Raw genomic sequence first — 26,732 nt, forward strand, 5'->3', positions numbered from 1 at the left:
GGAAAGTCAACAGTTGTTAAGGAATGTCAAGTTTGGGATAAATCATCACCTCAGGGATGAGGATGAACATATTAATGATTATCCAGATGGTAGAGAACCCTGGATGCCCCAGGGCAAAACACACCTTCTAGAACCATTTGGAGGGAGATACCAGGAAAAGCTGTTTATACGCGCATCATATAACATTTTCTGAACATTAACCTGCTTTATCGTTGGAGTGCATTTTTTGCCACAGCCGTGAGCCCTTCAACTATTTCAGCTATGGAAAGAGAAACCCTTCACAGTTCTTAGTGATAGCCACTTTCAACTAGAAAGTCACAAGAATAGCAAAAACAAAACAAAATACAGTACAAAACAAAACAAAACAACCTTCTGTGGATTTCTGGAAACTAAAGATAGAATAGAGAGAGAAGGAGCGCCCTTAGAGAAGTTGGTAAAAATTGCATGTGACAGCCGTTAGCTGCGCAGTGTATCTGTGTGGTTAGTTTCTGGGTGTCAGAGGAAGCTGAATGATAAGGACACTTTGCAATATATATATGTGCATAGCCTATTCTGCATTTGATTTGGACCTTGGTGAGGCGTTTGCACAGGGCAATAACCATTATTTTTCTTTCCAGAGACTGACACACAAATGCTGTTTTGTGAGGAAACACCCCCCTAGATGTAACCATGTTTTTGTGGATTGAACTCTTGGTGTTTGGCTTCGCTCTCATTGTGGATGCACAAGACTCAGGTGGGTGGCAGCTACTTATTTGTTCAATTTTTATATCTTGGAATCTTCTTTAAAAGAACTATCCCAAATCATTTTGAAAAGATCTCAGGGTTGGGTCTGAAATCTTAGGTCTGAGGTGTGTCAAACTCTTAGTGAGGGTTTCATGAAAAGAACAGCACCAGTAATTCTTTAAAGGATGACATATTAATCATTACCAGTGGGTGGGAAACAATTTCTGGACCATATTCTGTTGGGGTGGAATACCTGAGATAAGACCTTCAGGTCTGGCCAGCACTCTTTTAAATTGAGAGCACCAATAGACGGGAAACAGAACCCTCTGCCTTCCCGAACAAATACTTACATGTGGAAAGAGTTTATTGGGAATTGGATGTTTGAAAACCTCTGTATAGCTCAGTTGGTTAGACCATGATGCTGATAACCAGGGTTTACTTAGCAATTGGTCAGGTTGGCCCAGGGGGTTGCAAAAATTGTGTGAGTTCCCATGACCATTCTTCCGCTGCTCTGGGTGGTCAGGCAAGGCACGCTAGCTCCTTTGGACCTCTCAGCAGAGGAATGCAGCTGTTAGCTACATTATTTTAAATGAATTGAAATCTTCACGGCCTGATGAGCTTCATTCAAGGGTACTAAAGGATGTTGCGGATGTAATTTCAGGGCCTTTGCCTAAGATCTTTGAGAATTCTTTCAGAAAAGGTGGGCCCCCTAGAGACTTGACCCCGCCAGATGTGGACCCCATCTTCAATGCTGGTGAGCTTGACATCAATACCAGGAAAGGTCCTAGAAGAGATTACTAAGATTACTAAGCAGTATATAAATTGTGTATGATTATGTTTGTGTGTAACATTGAATGATAATTTTCTCTTCCATACTCTTATAACAAATCAGATTATAAAATGGTGCCTTTGTGTACATATTAATAAAAGCATACAGATAGAATTCAATATATTACCTCAGGAATGCCTGATCCAAGTTTGGAGGATGTCCATTGTGGGCCCCTTCTCCAGCTGGGTCTACTTTCTTTTCCTGATCAGAGACGGAACTGCATGGTAGCCCAAAGGGAGCCACAAGCGGAGTCTCAAAGTGGTTCCTCAGGTTAAGAACAGTTTCAGGTTAAGAAGGACCTCCGGAACAAATTAAGTTCTTAACCTGAGGTACCACTGTACTCCTGTCACTACACATTCACTCAGAGGACAGCAGAACTGGCAGTGTGGATGGACAGATCAATCTAATTCCATCCCGTTTCATCCATCCATCCATCCCTGGCCCTGCCTACTGCTTTTTAAACGTTTTTATATCTTTAATTGCTTAGTAGGTTTTGATTAGCTGTTGAACTGTTAAAAATCAGGAAGAGCCTTCCACCATTAAGTACTGTTCAACAGTAAAACTTTGACTTTGTTGGACTAGATGAGGCTCAGGGTTCCTTCCAACTCCAAGATTCTGTGATTCTATGAACTATCACTGGATTCCTAAATAATGTTTTAAGAGTCCCCCCCCCTGCTAAATTCCTACATTTTTATGACAGCGTAATTGTTTTTTTTAATTTTGTAAGCCACTTAGAAACTTATATTGGCATTAAGCAATATTTAAACACATCACACATTTACACACTTTATATATATATGTGTGTGTGTAATACTGAATAATTATTTTCTCTTTGATACATTTATAATGAATAGCCTTCTAAGATTTTATCTTCTTTCTTACAGTACCCTCTGCTACTCCGGTGGACTGCAGTAAGTTTTAATGTTTCCTTGAAGATGGAACCCAACTTGTTAGATGTCCTTTCTGTTATTCTCTTGAGGACACAGATAATTCTCAAGAACAATAATGAAATACAGAAAATGTGCCTGTAAATTTCAAGATTTGGGACTCACTAGCAAATAACGGGGCCATTCACATATATAACTCATTCATACAAGAAACATCTTTGAATCTCCATATAATATGTAAGCAAAATATGCAGCACAAAATCAAACATTCATTTTAATTCCCTGATCTTCATGAAGATCAACAGCTGTGGCCTCCCAGGAGCTCGAGGTTCTCCTGTATTTTGCAGCCGCACTTAGACAAACAGCAGTCAAAAGATCAAAGGGCTATGGAACACAAGCAGTGGCAGACCTTAGGACCTCAAATTTCAACGGCGCCCTGTGCAATGCCAAAATTTGATGCCCCCCGCCTCTCACCTTCCATTCTACAGCATAGTTACGATGCCCCTGAGGCTCTGCGCCCAGTGTGACTGAATCAGTCAGGCTCTGCTAAATCTGCCTCTGGCACAAGCCAAACTTGGCAGAGTTGTATGGTGTTCCCTACCCTGCTAGCTGCTGAATCAACACCCTTGCTTTGCTTAGTGGCTGGGATGGCAGGGCAGGAAAGGGCAGAGACTGGGGGAGAAATGTTACAAATCAGAGGTTCATTCTTAGCTGGTTCTTTAGGAGAAAGAAACACAAGTAGACCCAGAGAATTGCAACTCAGCAAAACATATTAATTGTATACATTAAAATTGCAGTCCCTAACACACACACACACACACACACACATAAAGTTTTTATTAATTTTCCAATATATCCCCAATAGTAGCCAAATTATAACAATAACAATGAATTCCCAAATCATACAATTATCAAAATGCCAATCAACTTCCAATTACGGTATACATTTTAGTTAAAGTGGCTCCCCGTATGGTGGATTGGGTGCATTTCCGATCTTATATCACTGCGTTCCATAATCTTCATATCAGTTACATTTCAGTTATACTAAGTCACACACACTTTCTCAATCATACTCAACAACTTTACAGCAGTAGCTGATCAGGTTATTGACAAGAGGATGGGTGGCAGGCATTGTAGCGCTGGGAACCTGTAAAGTCCCTTCTTCTTCTTCTTCTTCTTCTTCTTCTTCTTCTTCTTCTTCTTCTTCTTCTTCTTCTTCTTCTTCTTCTTCTTCTATTATTAAAGGTTTTCTCAGTTTACAAAGATGTGTGCAATGTCTCTCATAACATTTTTACAGATCAGTTTCAATTGTTGAGACATTGGGGAGGAAAAGGGGGAGAGCGGTAGATAACATTCCAGCTCTGATGATTCACTGCCATCTGTTCATCATCAAAGTTGTTCATCACAAAGTTGTTCCAGAGTTCATCACATCCTTATTAGTCAATCTTGGTCAACACCCGTCCTTCGTTATCAACCTGTTTGTATGTCAAGTCTCACGAGCTCAGCACTTCTTCCTCACTTCGCTCGCCAACCTTATCAGTTCCACAAGTCTTAGCGAGACTCCATTTTAGAGTGGTGTTCTTCAGACTAAAAACAGGCCTACACTCATTCCTCCATTGATACCATAAATTTCTAATGAATATGATTATTATACTCATTACGTATGGTCAATAGAGTTTTCATTTAAGGCTGAATCAATCACATCTGCTCTTTCCAAGGCAACATGAGAACTGAAACACAGCTGTCTTTCAAAAATAGTACCTATCTGAGTTTTGCAGTGCAGCACCCCAACTGACTGCTGCTTACAACAACACAGATACTGGGTGTGGGTGTAATATGTGTAGATTAGTCAAAACTGCTTGGAAAATATGTGTTCATTAGGATAAAATTGCACTAAATTGATCAAGGGTATGCAGAGAACGGAACTTGAAATTACAAAAACTAGAAATGGAGACAACCAATATTGACAAGTCCTTCCATGCCTAGGGAAGGAGACCAGATCACTGTGCCAGCCTGGAGCTGCTGCACCAATTGGGTCAATAGATTCCAGGGCCTTCTGCTGGCTGTTGTTGTTGGGGATCCTGCCAGGGGCACTTTTGCCTGTCTGTAGATGTGTGTGTGGAGAAGTGCCAGACCAATAGAGGGATGCTGGCATGGCTGGCAGGAGGCCACCTGGGCTGGGCAGGGAGACAGCTCCTCCCAATCACATTCCACCACCATCCCAGCCTGACACAAAGGTGTTTTTTATGGGGGAATTGTTCTGTTGCTGAGCCTCCGATGGCCATTATATATATTGCTGATTAGCTGCACTTGGCATCTGGTTAATGAACTGAAATATTTTCAATATGAACTGAAGGAAAACAAGCAGCTGCAAATCTAAGCGAAGAGCAGAATAACAGTTTGTCTCACCTGTAGTGCACATACTGTGCCTCTCTTGAAACTGTTAATGCACATTAAACATTGTTTGTGGTTTGATTGTTTTTAAAATGTTTCAGTGCAACAAGCATTTTAACATAGGTTTGTTCTCTCATCTCTTAGGTCGTATAAACATTTCAGTGGTTCGTTATAAGTACAATTCACAAGGCGTCACTGCAGAACTTGAAGTTACGAAAAGGTCAGAGCTGCAAAATGTTAGCTGTGAATATGCCCACTGTACTTGGGACAAGGACCAAAACACACTCGCTGAACTTCAAGAATGTGTCAAATACAAGATAGTAGCATCTTTTAATGGATGTGATGCAATGTCATCAGTTCATGTCCCCCCTGGTAAGATCAGATACTTCTTATTTATTTAAGAAAAATCTGCCTTATTGTTTTTCAGCCACTCTGATGAGCTGTCCTCCCCCCAGTGCTAAGCTATTGGGAGAACGTAACCTGGGGGTATGCAGAGGGCTAGAGAGGGTGCGGGAAGTCAGTTTTAATTTTTTTGGTGTCAACTAATATTATTGGGACCCAGGTGGCGCTGAGCCTAGGGCTTGCTGATCAGAAGGTCGGCGGTTCGAATCCCTGTGAAGGGGTGAGCTCCCATTGCTTGGTCCCAGCTCCTGCCAACCTAGCAGTTCGAAAGCACGTCAAAATGCAAGTAGATAAATAGGAACCGCTACAGCGGGAAGGTAAACGCCGTTTCTAGGTGCTGCTCTGGTTTGCCAGAAGCGGCTTTGTCATGCTGGCCACATGACCTGGAAGCTGTACGCCGGCTCCCTCGGCCAATAATGCGAGATGAGCGTGCAACCCCAGAGTCGGTCACGACTGGACCTAATGGTCAGGGGTCCCTTTACCTTTTACCTAATATACCTGTTTTCAGTTTTTTATGGTTTCCAACCACTCTGATGGCTTCTCTATGTTATTTAGAATAAAAGAATGTGCAACTAATAATCGGAAAAACCACTTCCGCATTTCACGGAAGTGGTGTTGTGGGCATGGCCCGGCCCGACCCTCGCGAGAGGGCTGTAGCTCAGGCCTCTCGCGAGATTAGGGTCCCGCCTCCGTCATACGCTGGCCGACCAATAGGGTCGGCCGGGAGGCGGGCCCTCATCGGCGTTTAAATTTAGACGGAGGCGGGAATTCTGCCTCTCTTCGCCCCAGCATCGCAAGCGTTCGGATCTGCCTCGGAACAGCCGATCGTCTTACCTTTTCGCAGGAATTCTCCGTGCCACTTCAGCCTTGGTTTTTGCAGGTTTTTTCCCTTTGCAGGTTCTCCTACGGATCTTCTGCCGCTCCAAGGGATCGCCGGCGCCGCCGCTTTCTCCTCCAGCGGGCGGCAGCGCCCGCTGAACAGCTGATAGGCGGGCATTCAGGAGGCGGCCCGGAGGCTTGGCGCTTGCATTCTCCCCGTTCGGGCGCGCTTCCGTTAGATCGCCCCCCAATTTTGCGATCGACCAGGAGGAGCGTTTTTCAGGGGGAGCATTTTTCACCCCGATTCCGGAGGGCTGGGCGCTTGCCTTTTGGCTCCGTTTTTGGCGCAGCTCTGCCCCCCTGGGGGAAGCGTGATCGCCCTCACTCTCTAGCGGCCACGAGGGGCATTTTCGCAGCCGCTTCCATCGTGGTTTGCTTACAACGCCCGCGCCTGCCCAGCTAACCGTTTAGGCCTTGCGGAGAGCGCCGGCGGGAGCCATCCACCTTTGCCGGGTAGAGGCGGCTGCCTCCCCGCATCCAGCGCCAGACCCCCCGTCCTGCCCAGCCAGCAGCGCGGACTTCAGAGGAGCTTCGCTGACGCGGTGGTGAGCTAGCTGCACGCGCGGCTGTGATATTGTGGGGTTTGTTTTCCTTCCCTGTGCCGTTGTGTACCCTGTTTTTGTTCCGGCCGAATTCGGTCTCCGCCTTTAGGTCCCGGTAACTTTAGTTCCTCCCATCTTGTGGGACCACGTGGGCCGGCTGTGGCGGCCATCTTGAGTGTGGATCGGCAGCGGCAGCCATTTTGAGTGAGGGAACACCCTACATGTGTGTCGGCCTTGGCGTCCATTTTGGGAAGGTCCACGTGTGCCGGCTGAGGCAGCCATTTTGAGTGTTCCCCAACTCAAAATAAATAAATAGATGAATAAATTGATTAAAAGTTTTAAAAAATAAGAGAATATAAATAATAATAGTCGTAATAGAATTCTGCTTTATTTGCCCCTATTGTCTTTTCGCTGCCTTTATACTGCTGCATTAGCAGGGGCCTAAGTCCCATAATACCTTACTCAGCGGCAGAGTCATATCATTGGCTTACCCCTCGCCGTCTGAGGTATCTGTTGCTGGGGGGGAATAGTTAGCATTGAATTGCTCCGCGTGTGACATTATTACCATTTTGGGTTCATTTGCATAGAACGTTGTTCCAGTCATTGATTGCCATTATTGGCTGCATTTTGTCACAATTTAAGTATTGATGAGACCTGCGGAAAATTACCTGTATTGGCTTTATTTAGTTGATTAAAGTTGTGCTTTGGGAATATATTTCTTAAGGATCACCTAGCTTGGTCCATTCAGAGGGGGGGCCGGGCTTAGTTAGTAGATTCTATTATTAATAGTGGTATTACTATATTACTATATATTCCTTCAATGGTGGAGCTAGTTAACAGGCTGGGGTTTTTTCGTTGATTATTCTGTTTATCGCTTAGCTTTATTTGCGTTTTCAGCCTCATTTTAAGTACTGGGGACCATCTGGTTGAAAAGTCATTATTATGTTATGGTAATTTGGTTGGTTTCCTAGGCAGCAGTTTCTAGCATCGATTAGCATTGTGGTGTTCTAATAGTCGCTAATTCGTCTTGATGGCAATTTGATTGGCTCATTTGGCATATATCTCTAGCATTGCTTAGCATCTGGCTGCTAAGGGCCACTGGTCATCCCGCAGATTCGGATCAGATCGCTGGGTAATTTGGCGCAAATCATTGCAGTGGGCCAGGATACATTTTGCTTTTATTGAGTGGTCAATTAGCCTCAGTACACTCAGGCACCAGGTAAATTCCCTGGGGGTTAATTATTCAAAGCGCACCGATTTCTAGGCAAGACCATGTCTTCAGGACGCAGTACGCGCAGCAAATCCTCTAAGGCCGCTGCCCCAGCAGCGGATGCTGGCACCGCCTCACCGGGCCCGGCTCCTGCCTTTAACCCGGAGGCTTTGGCCCAAGTGGCTTCCAATTTACAGAACATTTGCAATCAGTTAGGACCACTGTGTTCCACGCTCGCCCCTCTTTGTGTTTCGCTTGCCTCCGCGAACAGGGGGGTACAAAATGGACTTGGTAATTCACAAACCTGTGTTCCTGAGTCCCCCCCCGGTAACAGTCAGTTATCCAGTTCTTCCTTCTCTTTTTTCAGCTCCCAGTCTAGTGGGGGGGGAGTCTCAAGTGCAGGGGTCGCCCAGCCCCATGGCGCACAGCGGGATATGAGTGCTCAGCCGGGCACATCAGCCGCTTCACTCCAGATCCTTCAACAGAGTCAGGCCATGGCGCAAGCTGCCCAACCAGTGTCCCATAACCTTCTGCAGGCCGCCCCGCTTCAACAGAGTCAGGCCATTGCCCAAGCTTCCCAGTCAGCTTCCCATAGCCTTAGTCAGGCCACTCAGCTCTCCAGTAACCCCCCTCGGGGTGCGTTCGAGTCCACTCACACGCAGGCTCGCGCACCGGTTTCGCCCCTCATGTCTGCTCAGTCTGTTTCAGAAATGTTTAGGTCTCAACCCTCACAGGCCCAGGCAGGGCCTCCGCAGTTGCCTGCAGGGTCGATGTCGTCGCGGGTGGATGACAGCATGCGAGCGGTGGTCGAACCCCATAGCGAGTCGGCGGGCCCTGAGACAGGTCAGACCGGAGGTAAAGCAAAGAAGAAGACGGAAAAGAGGAAACGCAGCAAGAAGGACGACTCAGACGAGGATTCAGGTACATCGTCCGATTCGGACGCAGACATTCCCATGGAGGATTACTGGGGGGTGGCAGAAGACCAGATGGGCCTTCCTCTGTGGGTACACAGGAGGCGCTCCAGTTCCCATCGCAAGGGTTTTAACGGCACCCTTGAGTGCAGGGGTGGTGTGTTGGTGCCTGAGGCTAAATCCTCCACCAATTCCGACATCGATATAATTTTGGGGTCCCATCTGTCCAATCGTAAGCGCGAGAAAATCTTGAACGGTGACTACATCGACATTTTCACGCTGCTGCCCCTGTCTCAAATGCTAGGGAAGGGGGAAAAAAGGAAACAATTTGGAAAGCGCAGGTATAGAGCCCCGCGTGCAGACCGCACTTTTGAAAATTGGCAGACCGGTATCCACATTTGGCTGGCGGTAATTGCGGCAGCATACCCCAAGAGGGCGATGCATTTGTTGGCCTACATAGCGGACGTTAGGCTGGCCTACTCGATGGCGGGGGAGGCGGCGGCTCTTAACTACGATGAGGATTTCCGTAGAAACGCCTCGCAGAACTCAAGGACGCGCTGGGACCAGAGAAATCAGCACTACTGGAGTAACCACGTGGTGCCCTTCGTCGAAAAGAAACAGGCGGAGCCGCAAAAGTCAGCCAGGTTTGAGCCCAGGAAGGACCCACGTCGCAGGGTCTGCTGGGAGTACAACAAGGGCCTCTGTCAGAGGCCCAATTGTAAGTACGCACACGAGTGCGACAAATGTCTCGGCCAGCACCCTGGAGCTTCCTGCTACAAAGGAAGGCAGCCCTTTCGTGGAGGAAGAGGGGGGGGTGCAGGCCAGGGCCCCAGGAACTCTCAAGGTGCCACCCAGGGACCAGCCCCTGGCCAGAGTAGGTACTAATAAGTCCCTATCTCTGGCATTCACCCCCATAAAGCTTCACCCCCTACGCATCCTGTTAAACAGCTATCCTAATTCCACTGCCTCCTCTTTCATTTGGGACGGCTTCTCGCAGGGTTTCAGAATCCCCGTGCTTACTCCACCGTTAACCGGTGATCCGCCGAACCAAAAGTCTGTGCGCGATAAACCGGAGATAGCAATTAGAAAAATTAATAAGGAGATTGACGCGGGTCGGGTGGCGGGCCCATTTAATACACCTCCCATACCCGACCTCCACATCTCCCCCCTAGGCATGGTACCAAAAAAGACCCCAGGCGAATTCAGGCTTATACACAACCTATCTTTCCCAGTCGGTAAATCTGTCAATGATGGCATCCCACAGGACCTTTGCACAGTGAAATACGCATCCTTTGACCAGGCTGTTAAGCTGGTTAGGCAATTCGGTAAAGGGGCACTGCTAGCCAAATGCGATATTGAATCGGCATTTCGGCTTCTGCCGGTTCACCCTCACGACTACAAATGGTTAGGTTTCAAGTTCGAGGGTGCGTTTTTCATTGACAAAGCCATGCCGATGGGTTGCTCTGTTGCATGCTCAGCCTTCGAGGCCTTCAGCACATTCTTGGACTGGGCCCTTCGCTTTAAAACAGGCTTGGCAGGTGTCACGCATTACCTCGATGATTTCCTCTTCGTGGGAGGGGCCAATAATGGGGAGTGTGCGAGGCTTATGAAAGCCTTTGCGTCCCTTACGCGAGAGCTCGGGGTGCCACTTGCAGCCGAGAAAACTGAAGGACCAGTAGTTCGCTTAACGTACCTAGGCATAGAATTGGACACCGTGGCCCAAGCATCTCGCTTACCATTGGATAAACTGACCGCTCTTAAGGAGTTAATCTTACAACTGATTCCTCTTAGAAAAGTAACGCTTAAACAGATTCAATCTTTGCTCGGGCACCTCAATTTCGCGTGCAGGGTAGTATCGCCAGGTCGCCCCTTCTGCCGCCGCTTGGCCAGACTTACCGTAGGTTTGCAGCGCCCATACCATAGGGTCCGATTACCCAAGGGAGTTAAGGGCGACCTCGAGAATTGGCTGACCTTTTTGGATCACTTCAACGGAGTGTCACTTTGGCAGGACAACCTGACCTTACGTTCAGACTTCCAGGTACAATCTGACGCAGCCGGGTCCCTGGGTTTCGGAGTTTACTTTAAGGGCAGGTGGTGCGCTCAACCTTGGCCCGCCAGCTGGCATGCCTCGGGGGTCACACGGGATTTAACTTTCTTGGAGTTCTTCCCAATTGTAGTAGCGGTGCACTTGTGGGCCAGGGACTTCAGGAATCGCAGGGTCTGCTTCCGGACTGATAATCAAGCGGTGGTCAGCGTAATGTCCAGACAATCATCCCGCTCCACGAGAGTCTCGGCCCTTCTGCGGGCCTTCGTGCTGCGCAGTCTTGAACTGAACTTGCAATTCACCGCCAAATTCGTTCCGGGGGTTAATAATGATATCGCCGACGCGTTGTCTCGTTTCCAGATGGACCGCTTCCGCTTGCTGGCACCGGAGGCGCAGCAGTGTCCAGAGCCGTTCCCGGAATCCCTATGGAACCTTGGGAGCGAGAAATCTTGAAGGGAGTATTCGCATCGGTTGCCCCCTCGACTCTGAGCTCGTACAAACGCGTTTGGGCGGAATTTTCTAAATTCAGAAACAAGGGTCCCTCCATATCACCTTTGGGCCCCCCCACCGAGAAGGAGGTTATGCGATATGTGGTTCACCTGAGGGAATTGGGCCGTGCGCCCAAGACTCTTAACATACATACGGCAGCGATCTCCTTTTTCTGTAAATCCCTGTACTCCATCGACCCTTGCGATAACTTCCACTTGCGAAGGGCCATGGAAGGTTGGCGTAGGCTACAGCCTCCAGCCGGTGACCCCAGGAGGCCCATTACATTTGACCTTCTGTGCAAGATCCACACTCAATTGACGTCCCTTTGCTGGTCCCCTTACGAGGCGAGCTTGTTCTCCGCGGCCTTCTCCCTAGCGTACTTTGGGGCCCTTAGAGTCGGAGAGGTAGTATGTGAGGACCATCCAGACGGGTCCCCCCGTGGGATCAGGATCCAGGATGTATCGTTATCTAGCTCGGTGGCAGTAGTGCACATCCGCCGCTCTAAAACTGATCAGCGGGGATTGGGGGCCACCATTCGCCTCCCGGCAGCAGGTGGCCAAGGCCCTTGTCCAGTAAGGGACCTCAGGCACTTCCTATATCAGAGGCCGTCTGGCACAGATCCGCTCTTGGTCCACCAGGACAGCTCTAAGCTCACGCGCTCCCAGTTTACACGGGTTTTACGCAAGGCCCTCACGCTGTGCGGCGTTGACCCGAGCCAGTTCTCCGCCCACTCCTTTCGTATTGGCGCAGCAACCTCCACAATGCACTTGGGCCTTTCAGCGGAAAGGATTCAAGAAATAGGAAGGTGGAAGTCGAATGCTTATAGAAGTTACCTGCGCCCTACCTTGTAGCCGCAAACCATTACCGTTCCTCAGCCGGCCATCAACTGATCCCCTGTTTGTTACTGTTTCCTTGCAGGTGGGCGCCGCATCAATGTGTGGATTGCGGGTCACAGCATTGTGCACTGGGCCAAACAAAGGGCTATGGAAACCGGTCTTGGGAGCGATCTCGGCCTCCCAAAAAACGTTAAGATATCGTGGATTACCAGGCGCGGTATGCGCTGGAAAGAACTCCTGCCTGCGGTCTTGGAAAGGGCTGCTTCAGTCGGGCCCCCTCATGCGCTGGTCATACAGCTGGGGGAGAATGATTTAGCGTATCGAAACGCAGTGGAGCTGAAATGGAATATCTTTGAGGACTTTGATAAGCTACTTGCTTCTTTCCCGGGGATGACGCTGATGTGGTCCGCCTTGTTGCAGAGGCGCGTTTGGCGTGAGGGTCTCTGCCCGAAGGCATTGAACAGAACCAGAAGGCTATTGAATTCATTTGTATTGCGCAGGGTTCTGGGTTTGAAGGGGCAGATAATTTCCCACCCCGAGATAGTTCGCACTGAAGCAGCCCTTTATCGTAACGACGGAATACACCTTTCACCCTCGGGGAACGACATTTGGTTGGCCGACTTAATTAGGGGGTTAGAGCATTGGTTGCGGGTGTGAGGGTATTGGCGGCGAGCCTTTGGGGCTCGAGTGGCGGTTAGGCATTGGAAAGCTGTATAGATAAAGAATGGGCGGGCAGATTGCGTCATCCTCTGCCCAAATCTGGAGATTTAATCCCGTTAAAGGGGTTCCGGGGGCGGTAGCTTTGTCCTGGGCCTGCGGAGGTCAGGGCCTTAGAGCACCCCCCAACGGTGGCCACAGGAGGTGTCTCAGTAGATACATATCACTGGGCTCCTTTCTGGTGGTTAATTTCTCCCAGACTGTAACACACGGGTTGCAGTCGGATATAGTCGGTCAGGGTCCAATGCCTAAGCCAATACCGCTCAACATCCTTAACCAATAAAGTTGTGGCCTTTTCACCCACTTAAACTTAATTCACTGTGTCCTGTGCTTTATTTCCGGGGAGGGAGGGACATCGCCACACAAAACCACTTCCGCATTTCACGGAAGTGGTGTTGTGGGCGTGGCCCGGCCCGACCCTCGCGAGAGGGCTGTAGCTCAGGCCTCTCGCGAGATTAGGGTCCCGCCTCCGTCATACGCTGGCCGACCAATAGGGTCGGCCGGGAGGCGGGCCCTCATCGGCGTTTAAATTTAGACGGAGGCGGGAATTCTGCCTCTCTTCGCCCCAGCATCGCAAGCGTTCGGATCACCCACCCACCCGCCCTCTAGGCTAGGCAGTTAGGTAGGCAGGCCGGCGCTGCTGTGGAATTAGTCGGTCGCCTCGGTTGGCCGTGGGGCCGGGTAGGATTTTTTCCACTTGGATTAGCCAATCTGGTTTTTTCGCCTACCTCATAGCATGTCGTCACAACTTGGTTTTGGCGGTTAGGCATTGGAAAGCTGTATAGATAAAGAATGGGCGGGCAGATTGCGTCATCCTCTGCCCAAATCTGGAGATTTAATCCCGTTAAAGGGGTTCCGGGGGCGGTAGCTTTGTCCTGGGCCTGCGGAGGTCAGGGCCTTAGAGCACCCCCCAACGGTGGCCACAGGAGGTGTCTCAGTAGATACATATCACTGGGCTCCTTTCTGGTGGTTAATTTCTCCCAGACTGTAACACACGGGTTGCAGTCGGATATAGTCGGTCAGGGTCCAATGCCTAAGCCAATACCGCTCAACATCCTTAACCAATAAAGTTGTGGCCTTTTCACCCACTTAAACTTAATTCACTGTGTCCTGTGCTTTATTTCCGGGGAGGGAGGGACATCGCCACACAATGCCATTTTCATGCTCCACCAAAATCCAAGAGATTTTCTTTCAAGTTATTGTGTTCAGAGTTCTATTGGTTTTATATTGAAAACAGCAAGCAGTCGTTCCCCTTGAGCCATGAGCAATGCCAACAAAGTGAATGCATGAAGCTGGCGGAAGGCTTTTAAAGCTAAGCTATGTTTTTATTTCACCGTCCATTGTATCTCATAGTCATGTAACACATAAAAGTTCACTAATTCAGAATGAATAGATGAACACTGAAAACTGTGTTGGATACTCATTTGGGGTAAAAATGATACAACCCATTAAGAAAAAGAAATATTGAATAGAATGTTATTGTGATATTTTCCTCCTATTTCTTTATTTGGAAGAAACCAATGAGTGGAAACTGGAAGAACCGCAAAAAAGTAACACCAGTGTGACTTTATCCTGGAACAATCATGGAGATGATAAGGATCATTGCCCCTTAATACATTTCTGTCAGTGCCATCTACATGGTAGGAGATTTTAGAAGTTTAAGCATTTCTGATTTTATTGGCTGGTGAATTAATTGCACTTTATTGGGGACCTTTGTTTTTGTATCCTGTGTATGAACATATTTAGAAATAGGTATGGAGAGGTGGAAAGACAAGCAAGTCTGGTAAAGGTATGAGTCTCTCTCTCTCTCTCTCCCCCCTTAATGAAATAGCAAGGAGAATGACCGCTCCCCACGTTAAACGGGGGGCAATTTTTGCATGGTCACGCACAGCCCCCTGGTCACTACCTCTCCAGGCTGGATACCTGGGGTCTCCGCCTACCCCAGTCCAATCCTGCCTGGGGAGGTGTTGCCAGGGGACAGGCCAGGTAAGGGGGAGGGACTGTCCAGCTCACACAATAGAATTTGAATCTTACCTCCTGCACCAGGTAATATGAAGCCCAGAAGGATCTTACTCTACACGAGTGGTTGCAAGTCCCTAAAAAAATCACGTTGTTTATAGTTACTCCAGATTTAATTACTGTAGATAACAATGGTGCAATATTTTGGATGGTGCCAAAGAACTGCTGGCTAGGGTAGACCTAAAACACACAGCTACAGTCAAATAGCAGCTCACTTGGAGGTGAGGTCAGGGGAAGGAAGAGGGATCTTGTCAAGTGGCTCAACATAGCTCCAGTTCTTATCACAAGACAGTGGAGTAGCATGTTCTCTGTCAATGAAACCAACCTACACGACCCTCCGTATCTCCTTGAACTCAGCTCCCATCAGTTTGAAGCAACATGGCCAATGGTAAGGGATGTTGGGAGTTGTAGTCTTGAGGGTCACAGATTCCCCATCCATGGCATAAATGTTCTGGATGCATGAAGTACGGAGCAATGATGTTTTTGCAATTTCTTATAGGTAAGAATGTTCAGATCACTGAAGAACCGAACAGTTGTACAGTGACTGGTCTATCACCCAACAAGAACTACAATTGTTCATCAGAAATATTGTTTAATGGCAACATTGTGAAAACTGACAGCAAATGGATAAAAACAGATTATGGAAGTGAGTATGACAACATGATGTTTAGCCACTTATGAACTTGCCTTCATCCCAGAAACTAAACTTTTACACCAAGGAAGGGTATCTTTGTGCACATATAAATAAAGGCATACAAATAGGATTTAATGTATTACCGTGATAGATTATAATCTGGGCAGCAGTGCCTGATCCAAGTTTGGAGGCCCTTGGGTAAGATGTCCATTGTGAGCCCCTTCTCCAGCTGGGTCTACTTTCTTTTCATGATCAAAGATGGAACTTTATTGGCCGAGGGAGCCGGAGTACAGCTTCCAGGTCACGTGGCCAGCATGACTAAGCCGCTTCTGGCAAACCAGAGCAGCACATGGAAACGTCGTTTACCTTCCTGCTGGAGCGGTACCTATTTATTTACTTGCACTTTGACGTGCTTTCGAACTGCTAGGTTGGGAGGAGCAGGGACCAAGCAACGGAAGCTCACCCCGTCGCGGGGAATCGAACCGCCAACCTTCTGATCGGCAAGCCCTAGGCTCTGTGGTTTAACCCACAGTGCCACCTGCATCCCATGCATCTAACTTTCCCTGTGTTCTAATCATTCTGTGAGAAGTGGGTTGTACTCAGCTGTGCCAGAGTGAATAAAATATTGGAGGGCCCAAGTAAACCCCACCCTGCCTAATTGATCATGTGATGTGCATGCACACCATTTGAATGGCAATGCCCATCAACTTTTGTGGGGGGGGCCCTCTATTTTTTTGGGGGGGGGACAAAGCCCCATCGGCCCCTAGGAGTCGGCTGTATGTAAGTGAATCAGAGGAGACTGGAAGGTGCCTCAGGACAGAGGATGATTCAGCAGTAGAGAAGCTATGGCTTCCTTTAACAATAAATAGTGAAGGAAGTTTATCTCATGTTTTTGAACCTCCTGGATTCTAAAAGTTATTAAAGAATAACACATCCATTAAAAAACCAACAAGCAAGGATTTGCAGTCAATTTCAGCATGAAATCCTAAACGTAATTTCCTTTTTTTTAAAAAAATGTATTTTTAAATAGTGCTTAGGCTCTGCTCATATGCACCCGCGGCAGCCCAGGAGATGCTATTCTTTGCTGCAGCTCAGTGTGAGGGGTCAGTTCTGTGGGAAAGGATCACAGAACTGGTGCTAACCATGCTGGTCATACTATTCAGTCACATGCCCCTGTAAAGTGGGATTCAGTTCATGGCAAAGTGATTTATTTATTTATTTATTAAAGGTTTTCTTGGTTTACAAAGATATGTGCAATGTCTCTCATAACATGTTTACAAATCAGTTTCATTTGTTGAGACATTGGAGAGGAAAGGGGAAGAGAGGTAGATGGGGGGAGGGCGTGGGGTGTGGGGTCACAATGTTTCTATTTTGCTTAATGTGTATGGGGTTTTTTGTCAGCGTCGCTTGTGTAGGTTCTCTGCTGTTCACTTGTGTTCCTTTGATAGTGTAAAACCCACACAAAAATTGTGCTAAAGTAGCTGTTACATGCCACCCCTATCTCCACAGCAGTGCTCACCTATGATTCTGCAGTCTCTTCATGATGCATGGTTTTATTTACACATATATACAACCTGAACCTAGATGGAGGGAGTTCAGAGCATGAACCTCCCAAGAGGGCCCTGTTTCTGACATAGCTGCCATGTTGGAGTCAAACTCACATTGTCTCGACTCTGCTGCCTCCATCTCACCACTCCTAGACTCTCACCGAGATCAGGCTTTGTCCCTCTGCTGGTTGGCATAGTCTTTCATTTCATTAACCACTTATCTCCCTGCCCTCCTGTCCCCTGGATGGCTTATATTTTGAGCGATCTCATGGGGAAGCTGGGCTGTGTGATTTTTCAACCCTTGCTGAACCTGGGAAAAAGAGGGGTTTTCTTAAATCCCAGTAGCATTGCTAGGCATGGGCTTGGGGGGGGGGGCGTCTTGTAGGGTGGCACAGGGGTTTGTAGGGCAGCATGGTCACTGACAGGCATCAGGGGTGGGATTCTGAGTGGCAAAGGAGCTGGAGGGTGGCATGGCCCTTGCTGGGTGTCTCAGGCATTGCGGGGAGAATTTTGGCGGCTCCCCTTAAAAAAGCTCAACAGCTTTGGTCCGCCACTGTTAAACCCTAACCCTTTACTAATTCCATAGACTTCAAGGGAGTGTTGCCCACCCCCTCAAACTTATACCACAGCAAATAGGGATGAACGATTGTGCAAAATAACCTTTTAGAAGAAAATAAAAATAAAAACCTAAAGTGTTACAGAGCACACACTGATTTTATTTTAATCAGTTTATGAGATTTAAAAGCTTTAGCATGCAGACTATGAATATCAACCGTTTCTTTTTTAAACAGAGCCAACACCAGTGAGAGAACTTCAAGTCGATCCATTAAACCAAGAAATCAGCGCTGTTAAGATCAAGTGCAGGGAGCCAGAACAAATAAATGGTCCCAAAGAAGAATATTATTTGTACTTGTTAGATGGGAAGACCGCGATTGATGCTAAGAAAACCTGTTACTTTGAAGTTACAGACCTCTGTCATTTGACAACATACCAGTTTAAGGTAAATTGCTTAATTCTAACTTTTAGGGTGAGATACAGGGCGGAACATGGTAGGGCATGCTTATACACACTCTACCGACATGCGTGGGGACTGGGGTGCACCTATTATATTATTTTAATGATATATATTACACTAGTTGTTGTTGTTTAGTCGTTTAGTCATGTCTGACTCTTCGTGACCCCATTACACTAGTAGAAAGTGCCTAACTTTAGTCAGGAGGAATCCCCCCATACAGTTTTGAAAGGTTTAGTATGCCATTTTGATTCAGAATGGCATCCAGTTATATACAAACATATTGATTCAGAAAGTGCAAATAAATTATACTGCATGTATACCTAGGAGTAAGCCCCATTGAATTCAAGGGGACTTATTTCTGAGTTGATATGGTTAAAATTGCCCCATAAGTTCCAATGCATATATTCATCTTGCAGGTGTGGAGGTGAGCCTCAGGATAGTCTTGAGCAGAATCATGTAAAGGCTGTTTGTGATAAGCCCAACACAAGAATAGGAATCTTTGTCTGAAGCAATGGAGTAGGAATGGTAGTTGCGGCCTGTTGTGACAGGTCCTGGCAGTGGCGGAAGAAGGAGGGTGCTGGGTGTCATCACTGAGGGGGGGTGACAAAATTACAAAATTTTTGAGTTTTTTTTAAAATAATAATAATAAATTTGGGCTCACAAAACTTTTAAGTTCAGTCAACAAACGTAATGAAACTCAGCTGGCACTGGGGGCCACACTGCGGGGGCCGGCACTTACTGCCTGAGCCACGCGTCTCTCCTGGGAGTGATGTGGTGGTTTGGGCGCCCGCAGGTTCTGCCCTGCCTGAAACAGCAGTGTGGGACTTGCGCCTGCCCTCCGCCTCTCCCTCCGCCGCCCTACAGCTGAGGGGGAGACGACAGCACACACCAACCCCATGTGCGGCTCGCCCCGACTCCATGGGTGACTCGCCCTGCCCCCGGCACCCACTATGCCATGGGTCAGCAAACATTTTCAGCAGGGGGCCAGTCCACTGTCCCTCAGACCTTGTGGGAGGGCCAGACTATATTTTGAAAAAATAAATAAACAAATTCCTATGCCCCACAAATAACCCAGAGATGCATTTTAAATAAAGGGACACTTTCTACTCATGTAAAAACACGCTGATTCCCGGACCGTCTGCGGGCCGGATTGAGAAGGCGATTGGGTCCAGATCCAGCCCCCGGGCCTTAGTTTGCCTGCCCTTGCACTATGCTGTTGGGTCCTGGGCCCCACAGAGCAACACCATGCTAGGCAGCTGGCTGTTGGGAGTTCCCCTGACTGCCCCCCCAAGGCCCCCATGCCAGGGTGGGTGTGGCCAGAGAGTGGACTGGAGTAGAGCAGGCTTTGTTCCGGTCCACCCCTGGACCGTTAGCTATATCTGAATGGGTATTTCTTAAACAGAATGCTGTGCTCTGCTTTTTCTTTCCAGGCAGATTTTCCAGGCAACTTTTCTCTAGAGCAGCCACTCTCATAAAGAGATTGGCTGAATGCACACAGATTTCCATCTTCTTGCTGATCTCCCCTGCAGGATGAATAGAGGGGGATAAGCTTGATCTAGGGATTTATTGAAGGTCCAGTTGCATCTTTGGAGCTTACTTCCTCTAAAGTCAGTAGGACAAAAATTTGAGGCACAATGCGTACCAACTGGGGTGCAGACAGGCTGTTGTTCTGGAACCGCCATATTCTTCCTGGCCTTACAGAAAGACATAGTACTTCAGCAGAACTCATTAGAGTGGCCTTAGTTTCAACAAACTCACCCACCTGAATGTCCGTTTTCTTAGATCCTATCGCCTTCTCCAACTATACACCCTGTTGTAAGAAGTAAACAAGTAAACAAAATGACTTTCTTTCCCCTTCAACATTTTCCATTATTACCCAACTCCTATGTAGAAGCAGCGAAGGCCAGTCTGTTAGCACAAGTGGAGAGCTGCCCCATCAACCTCGAATTGCCCTCAGTCAGCCCCCCCCCTGCCTGCCTTCCAACTTACATCCGTCCATAGGGTGGCACAACCTGCCACCTTCCTCCTCTTGAGTCTCAGTTTTGGCTCTTGTAGAACTCGGCAGGAAGGAACATGAAGACAAATCAAGAATTAGTTTGCTCTGTCTGTCATTCAAGGTGGCTCCACCTACTGTTGGACCTCCTTGCCTTCCTACATTTGTGTAAAAGTAGCTCTCTTTATGATATCACTTATTTGGTTTAGGTGGAAAAGCATTTGGAAGGTCTGCAACATTGTTCGTCTGTGATTTGGACTAATTAAAAAAAACACCAGCATTCACTGTTCTTTCTGTTTATCAGGTTATTTTCTACAATGGGGAATATTTCTCAGACCCTGTGATCTCTAACCCAATAGGAACCAGATGTAAGCTAAAGTTTCAACTGCTTCTTTTAATTTGCTGATTAACCTAATTTACATGTTAAAACCCAGAGTAAGAAGTGACATGACATGTAGATAGCAAAGTGAAGAGATGTGACGGAATTAACTTCTGCTAACATTTTCTAAAATCTTTTCAACATAGCTTGTCTCTCCCTCTCTTCTTTTTAGATGTTGTATATAATTATGGAAACCTAGTGACGTGTTTTGCATTCCTCATTACTGGGAAGTCCTTGGCTTTGCTTCTTCTTCTGCGTAAAATCCACAACCTTATAAAAAAAAATTCAAGGTTAGGTTATTTCCCTTCCTTTTGTCTCTTATGTATATCTAATTAGATGAGAAGACCACAACATTTTTTTATTCTTAGGCGTAGGCTAAGACACAATTCATTTGCTATCATGTGTGATGTTGTGGGATCTTTCTTTCTTTCTTTCTTTCTTTCTTTCTTTCTTTCTTTCTTTCTTTTTTTCTTTCTTTCTTTCCCTGTTACATTTATATTCCCGGCAGTTTTTCCCTCACCTGTCAGGGACTATGCTGAGGAGGGCTGCAGTGAGGAGGAATGGTGGGAGCCTCCCCTTCCCCTTTCCCTTTCCCCCTCCCCCTGATCCTGCTCCAGATCCTGAATCTTCCCAGGAGTATAGACAGTATAGATTTGGAACAGTGGTTTGCAGAGGGGCCTAGTTCAGAAGGCAGAAGCTGGGAAATACTGAATGGGGAACAGCTAGGAGAAGAAACACTGTAAGAGAGGGGGTTAACAGACTCACAGTTTCTGGAAAGCATTCCCCCTCCCCCTTCTCCAAAGGCACGGAGAGCTCAGAAAGTGGCAGAACAGAAAACACAGAGGGTACAAACTCAGATTACAAGGCATGGAAATGATGTAGATTAATAAACGGCAGGAGGTGGATAACTGATTTGGGAGCTCTGCCATTTCTAGGAGATGTTCTTTGATTTCTTGCTGTGATTATTAAAGTTTCTAACTGGTAAGAAGACTCCTTTTCCTTTGTTCTACTGCTGGGGGGAGGGGAGCCGATTCCCTGAAGCCTGGCATCACCCTTCTAAAATCTTGCAACAGCCCTATGACTTAGACTGAGAGAGAGCGACTGTCACCCTGAGAGTTTCATGACTGAGTAGGAATTTGAATGCTGTTCTCCGAGGGTCCCCATCCAACCATCTAACCCCTGCTCCACAGTGGCTTCCTTTGGCCATGGTCTGTTGGTTACATACTTCTCCAGTGATATCTATAGGGAACCACCTGTCAGGAAGTGTAAAGTAAAGGTAGAGAGAAGTGAAAATTCCTCCCAGGAGTGGCTGGAGAGGAAGGACGTCAAGATACCCATAGCCTCCCATCAGCACCATCACTGCAGCTTACCAAAAAGAGGGTTGGGGAGGTCAAGGCTGTGCAAATGCACTGGTGAAACCAGTTGGGCACCACCAGTGCATCTGCACTGTGGCAACCTCTCTGCCACCTCACCCCTCTCCCTTTCTGTAAACTGCAGTGGCACTGCTACTCAGAGGCCAGGTGAACCCTTTGCCCCTTCCTGTTGGCCACTCCTGATTCCTTCTCATGCTAAAGTTGGCTGACAGTAGGGTTGTCTCAAGGCAAATCTAAAAAAAATGTAGTATAAACACTGACAACTGGGAAACATTGGCCTGTGAGCGTTCCAGTTGAAGAACAGCCTTTACCAAAGGTGTCATGGGCTTTGGAGACACTCGAACTCAGGACGCAAGGGAGAAATGTGCTAAGAGGAAGGCATGTTTGGCAAATCCACACCGTGATCAACTACTGCCCAGAAACCAATGTCCCCACTGTGGAAGGATGTGTGGATCCAGAATTGGCCTCCACAGTCACTTACAGACTCACTGTTAAAACCGTGTTTATGGAAGACAATCTTACTCGGCTACGAGTGATCGCCAAAGAAAAGAAGAAGCCATATTTAAAAGAAAAAATAGCCAATGCGTCTGGGTTTCCCCGCACATTTAAGCAATTTAAGGATATTGAAAGACACTGTTTCACTCAACCTGGCTGGCGGTACCTAGAATTTGGTTGCAGGAAGCTTTGGTAACATGGAGCATTGCTCTCATCCCTCAAAACTGTTTTTGTTTCTTACAGGGATCAAGATGTACCTATGCAGCCTCTTAACAGAGGTTGGTATTCTCCTGCTTTTGGCAAGTGCAAGTATTTAATTTATATTTCTGCCTAGCTCATGTCAATGCCTTGGTAGCAGTACCTAACCCTGAAGCATGCTTCTTGGAGTCGTAAGGTAAAAACTTTCCTCATAGACCCGTGCAGGCATTGCAGAATCAGGGATTTGACCTGATAAACATTCCAGACCTACTTCTGTGCTGCCAAGTGGCTAATATGCCACTGACTTTACTCTTAAGCTTCAAGAAGAGCTGTTGAGATGCCTCCCTCTTTACTAAGCTTTTAGTGCAACTTAAGGTTCTGTCTTCCTGATTTTATGTTTGATCACTTTTATTGTGGTGTTGATTTTAGTAATTTGAATTGTTTTAATGTAATTTGAAAGATTTTGATTGGGCGGTATGCTCTTTTATGGACTTCTTTGTCAGTGTTTCACATTGACCTGTAAAACGTTATTAAATATAACGTTATATAAAGCTCAGTGCTGTTTCCCATTGCCGATGGCTCACTGCTCTGCAGCACCCCCTTGTGTCACATTTTTAATAACACCTCTTTAACGTTATAAACAACGAATGTAGATCCACCCATTGTTACAGATGCCATTTAATACTTGTTATGTATTGGTATGAAATTGATTTTTCAAACCCTGCCTGTTGACATTAGTAGGCGCCTTCACTGGACTCTTTAGTGCCTGCTGAAAACATTTTTCTTTAGACAAGCCTACCCACATTTGCAGAGTGCTTTGATCTGTCTTTGATTTTAATTATCTTTTGAATGTTTTAAGTAGTTGTTTTTAATTGCCTTTGTTCTTTTTGGAAACTGCTTTGAGATTTTATGTTTTTATTTTTACAACCAAGCGGCATATAAATTTTATGAAATAAAAATAAATAAGACTGCTCCATACTAAGTATTTTGACTTATTTCTAGATTATGAAAACTATGGGCCACAGAACACAACAGTGGATGTGGCTGAGCAGACAGAACCTCTAACAGGAAGCCAGATGTCCGCATCAGTAAGAAGTCCAGGCAAGTGTATTTGGCATAGAGAGGAAAATGAATTAAACATGTAAGTGAGAAATGACCACAGATATACCCTTACCATTAAAAAAATAAATAAATAATCATCTTTAATTGTACAGCAGCAGTGATGAAGGTTACCAATGTTACCAAGTTATTTCATGTGTTGCAGGGGGTTGGACTAGATTGGGGTTGGACCCTCGGGATACCTTACAACTTGACAAGCCTATCATTCTTTGCATGAGGACATATTGGATCTGCAAGAAGAGATAAACCACTTGAGGATGCAAGCTGGAGTTGAAGAACAATAGTCGGTTTCAAAATCTGCTGCCATTTTTATGTTAACCGCCCCCCCCCCCAGTATGATGTACTACAGCACAAATTATACAAATTCCTACGTTGCAGAAGCAACTAGAGCAGGCATCCCCAAACTGCGGCCCTCCAGATGTTTTGGCCTACAACTCCCATGATCCCTAGCTAACAATACCAGTGGTCGGGGAAGATGGGAATTGTAGTCCAAAACATCTGGAGGGCCAAATTTTGGGGATGCCTGAACTAGAGGACTACTGTGATGCCTTCTATGCTTCTCTTATTCTATCCCCTTGGTCCATGGGGTCACGAAGAGTCGGACACAACTAAACGACTAAACAATAACAACAAATCCCCTTGGCTCCCTCGCCCCTTCACCTCTCCATTTGTTACTCTTCCCTCTTCCTTCCATTCCCAATGTCTCTTGTTATTCCTGATGTTGAAATTGTTATCCCCTTGGTGCATAGCTGCCAAGTTATCCCTTTTTTACAGGGATTTTCCCTTATGCTGAATAGGCTTCCTCGCGAGAAAAGTGAAAACTTGGCAGCTATGCCTTGGTGGGCAGGGAGATCTGTCTGCCTTTCTGTCTAAGACCCAGCCAAAGTGCTACAAACACTTTTATAACAAAATATATTGATGATTATGACATTTAGCATGAGGATATGCACCAGGTCCATCATGTACAGAAGCTTTGTTCTGAATGAGAATTCTTTCTGGGTTGGGGATTATTTTTATTTCTAGGTATCCTTTTTTCTGTTTTCTGTCTGTACCCTTTACAGCATCCCTCCCAATCTTTGTCCAAGGATACAAACAGAGCCACTGTCAGAAGTAAGCACTGTATTTTTCATTGCATACCGCATGTTATGCCCTAAAAGAAAACTTTATGAAGATGGTACCTGACACCACTAAAATTATCTAAAATGTACAAAGATGTTTCAAGTAAATGTGGGAGGTGTGGGGAAGCAGAAGGCTCCATGCTACACATGTGGTGGACCTGCAAGAAAATTAAGGAATTCTGGAATGTTATTTATGATGAACTTTAAAAAATGACCAAAGCATTATTTCTTTAAAAAAAACCCCAAAACCCCAGAGGCTTTTCCTCCTTGGGATTCTGGGCTCAGACATAGCAAAAAAAAAATGCAAAAGAAATATTCTTGTATGCGACAGTAGCAGCAAGAATATGGATTGCAATGAATTGGAAGGAAGAGAAAATCCCAACAAAGCTGGCGTGGCAAAGTACGTTGTTCGAGTATGCCGAAATGGCAAAAATGACAGAAAAGCTGAGAGGTAATACTGAGCAGACCTTTATGTGATCTTAGATTGATGTCGGCAAACAGCATCAAATAGAAAGCTAGCTGTCAAAACCCTCAGCTGTCAAATGCACCCAATAGTTTTAACGTACAGTGCTGGCAAACCTTCCTGTACGTCAGTATGCATAAACACACATTCACAAGTTGGGTCAATGGGACATTAGAGGGCAGCAGGTCACTACTGGACTGGCCAGAGTTGGGAGGATCCTGATGGAACCGGTTGGAGCAAGTTAGAGCAGGGGAGGCTGGTCCAAACCTGAAGGGTCAGATCCAGGTTAGGAGGAAGCATAGCTGCCAAGTTATCCCTTTTTTACAGGAATTTTCCCTTATGCTGAATAGGCTTCCTCGCGAGAAAAGCGAAAACTTGGCAGCTATGGGAGGAAGACAATGGGGAAATGGTGGAGTTGTGGAAAAAACACCGAGGATCACGAGTTAGAGAGGAGGAGGATGTTTGAGGAGTGGGCAGGTGACAAGGGCATGGTCGTGGTGGAACAAGGACTTCCCTTATGGTGGGTTTTTGGGGTGTTGGCAGGATATGACATATGTAAGGATACCACCTATTTGGGGCTTGACCGATTGTCATTGGATGAAGGATGCACCTCGGAAAATTTCTGAAAAGTTCTGAAAATTTACAATAAAAGGGGTGCCTGATTTCGTTCTGGGCGACTTTCCGGATATGCATTCTGTCTCTCGCTGTGTTCTTTATCGCACGCTCCCCACACCTTTATTCGAAAATGGGACATGTACAGAAAATACCTAGAGGATTATTGCAGTAATGTGACGTCAGTGGCAGCATTTGAATGACTTCTGTGTTAGAATGAACAAAAATAAGAGAATATAACAGTGACGAATATTATTAAAAAGAGATAGAGATTAATAGTGTATCAGGGGCAGGAAGTCACAGGAATTTTAACAAGAATGTATGGTGATATGAATGAGCAAATATTGATATTCTTTTGTATTTTCACTTGGATTTTTCATACACTTGTTTGTTATACTTTTCTTTAATTTCAATAAAGCATATAAAACAGAAAAAAGAAGGAAGTAAGCACTGTAAGGCATCTGCTGAGCCCCACACTCCTACAGAGGGCCCACCGCCACACTCTTTATCTCTGTCGTAGTGCAAATTTATTCCAATACACACATTGTTTGTGCGCACTTTTGCCTAATATATATTTCCCCCAAAGCAGCTTTCTCTAATATAATGCATTTTTAAATATTGTTTTCACTAATGGATGCTTTTGTGTACACCTTTCCCTAATACAGTACATGCATTATTATTTTTTGGTACACATACTTGGTTGCAAACATACTTTGTGTACTGTTTTGAAAAGTGCATAGAAGGCAGGTTTGCCTTTAAGTGCAAATTGAACTGAATTTCTATGCCATTGCCTTGGAGAGGAGGGAACCTCACTAAGGGCATCTTGCCAGGAGCCCCCCAAAATCTGGAACTGGTGTGTGATACCACTTCTTTCCAGCTCCCCTCTCATTATTTCCTTGAATTG

At 46.3% G+C, this 26,732-nt stretch overlaps 1 protein-coding gene across 1 annotated transcript; it reads left to right on the forward strand.

Annotated features, from left to right (window-relative positions):
- Positions 1 to 560: 560 nt before the first annotated feature.
- Positions 561 to 26,267, forward strand: LOC118088375 (receptor-type tyrosine-protein phosphatase C-like). Its single transcript, XM_088673748.1, has 11 exons — positions 561 to 733; positions 2,437 to 2,463; positions 4,978 to 5,205; positions 14,378 to 14,503; positions 15,382 to 15,528; positions 17,855 to 18,063; positions 20,376 to 20,439; positions 20,623 to 20,740; positions 22,562 to 22,596; positions 23,519 to 23,657; positions 23,781 to 26,267. The coding sequence occupies exons 1-11, from the start codon at positions 670 to 672 to the stop codon at positions 23,791 to 23,793; spliced, it is 1,170 nt and encodes a 389-aa protein (XP_088529874.1). The 5' UTR covers positions 561 to 669; the 3' UTR covers positions 23,794 to 26,267.
- The last annotated feature ends 465 nt before the right edge of the window (positions 26,268 to 26,732 follow it).

Source organism: Zootoca vivipara, chromosome 7, assembly GCF_965207765.1.
Source record: "Zootoca vivipara chromosome 7, rZooViv2.hap1.1, whole genome shotgun sequence".
NCBI lineage: Eukaryota > Metazoa > Chordata > Lepidosauria > Squamata > Lacertidae > Zootoca > Zootoca vivipara.

Bases quoted from the DNA above. Each gene is read 5' to 3' on its own strand.
- LOC118088375 (XM_088673748.1), top strand. From the start codon at position 670: ATGTTTTTGTGGATTGAACTCTTGGTGTTTGGCTTCGCTCTCATTGTG. The intron at 2,464-4,977 runs GTAAGTTTTAAT...CTCATCTCTTAG, and splicing joins TGCTACTCCGGTGGACTGCA to GTCGTATAAACATTTCAGTG. The intron at 18,064-20,375 runs GTAAATTGCTTA...TCTGTTTATCAG, and splicing joins TGACAACATACCAGTTTAAG to GTTATTTTCTACAATGGGGA.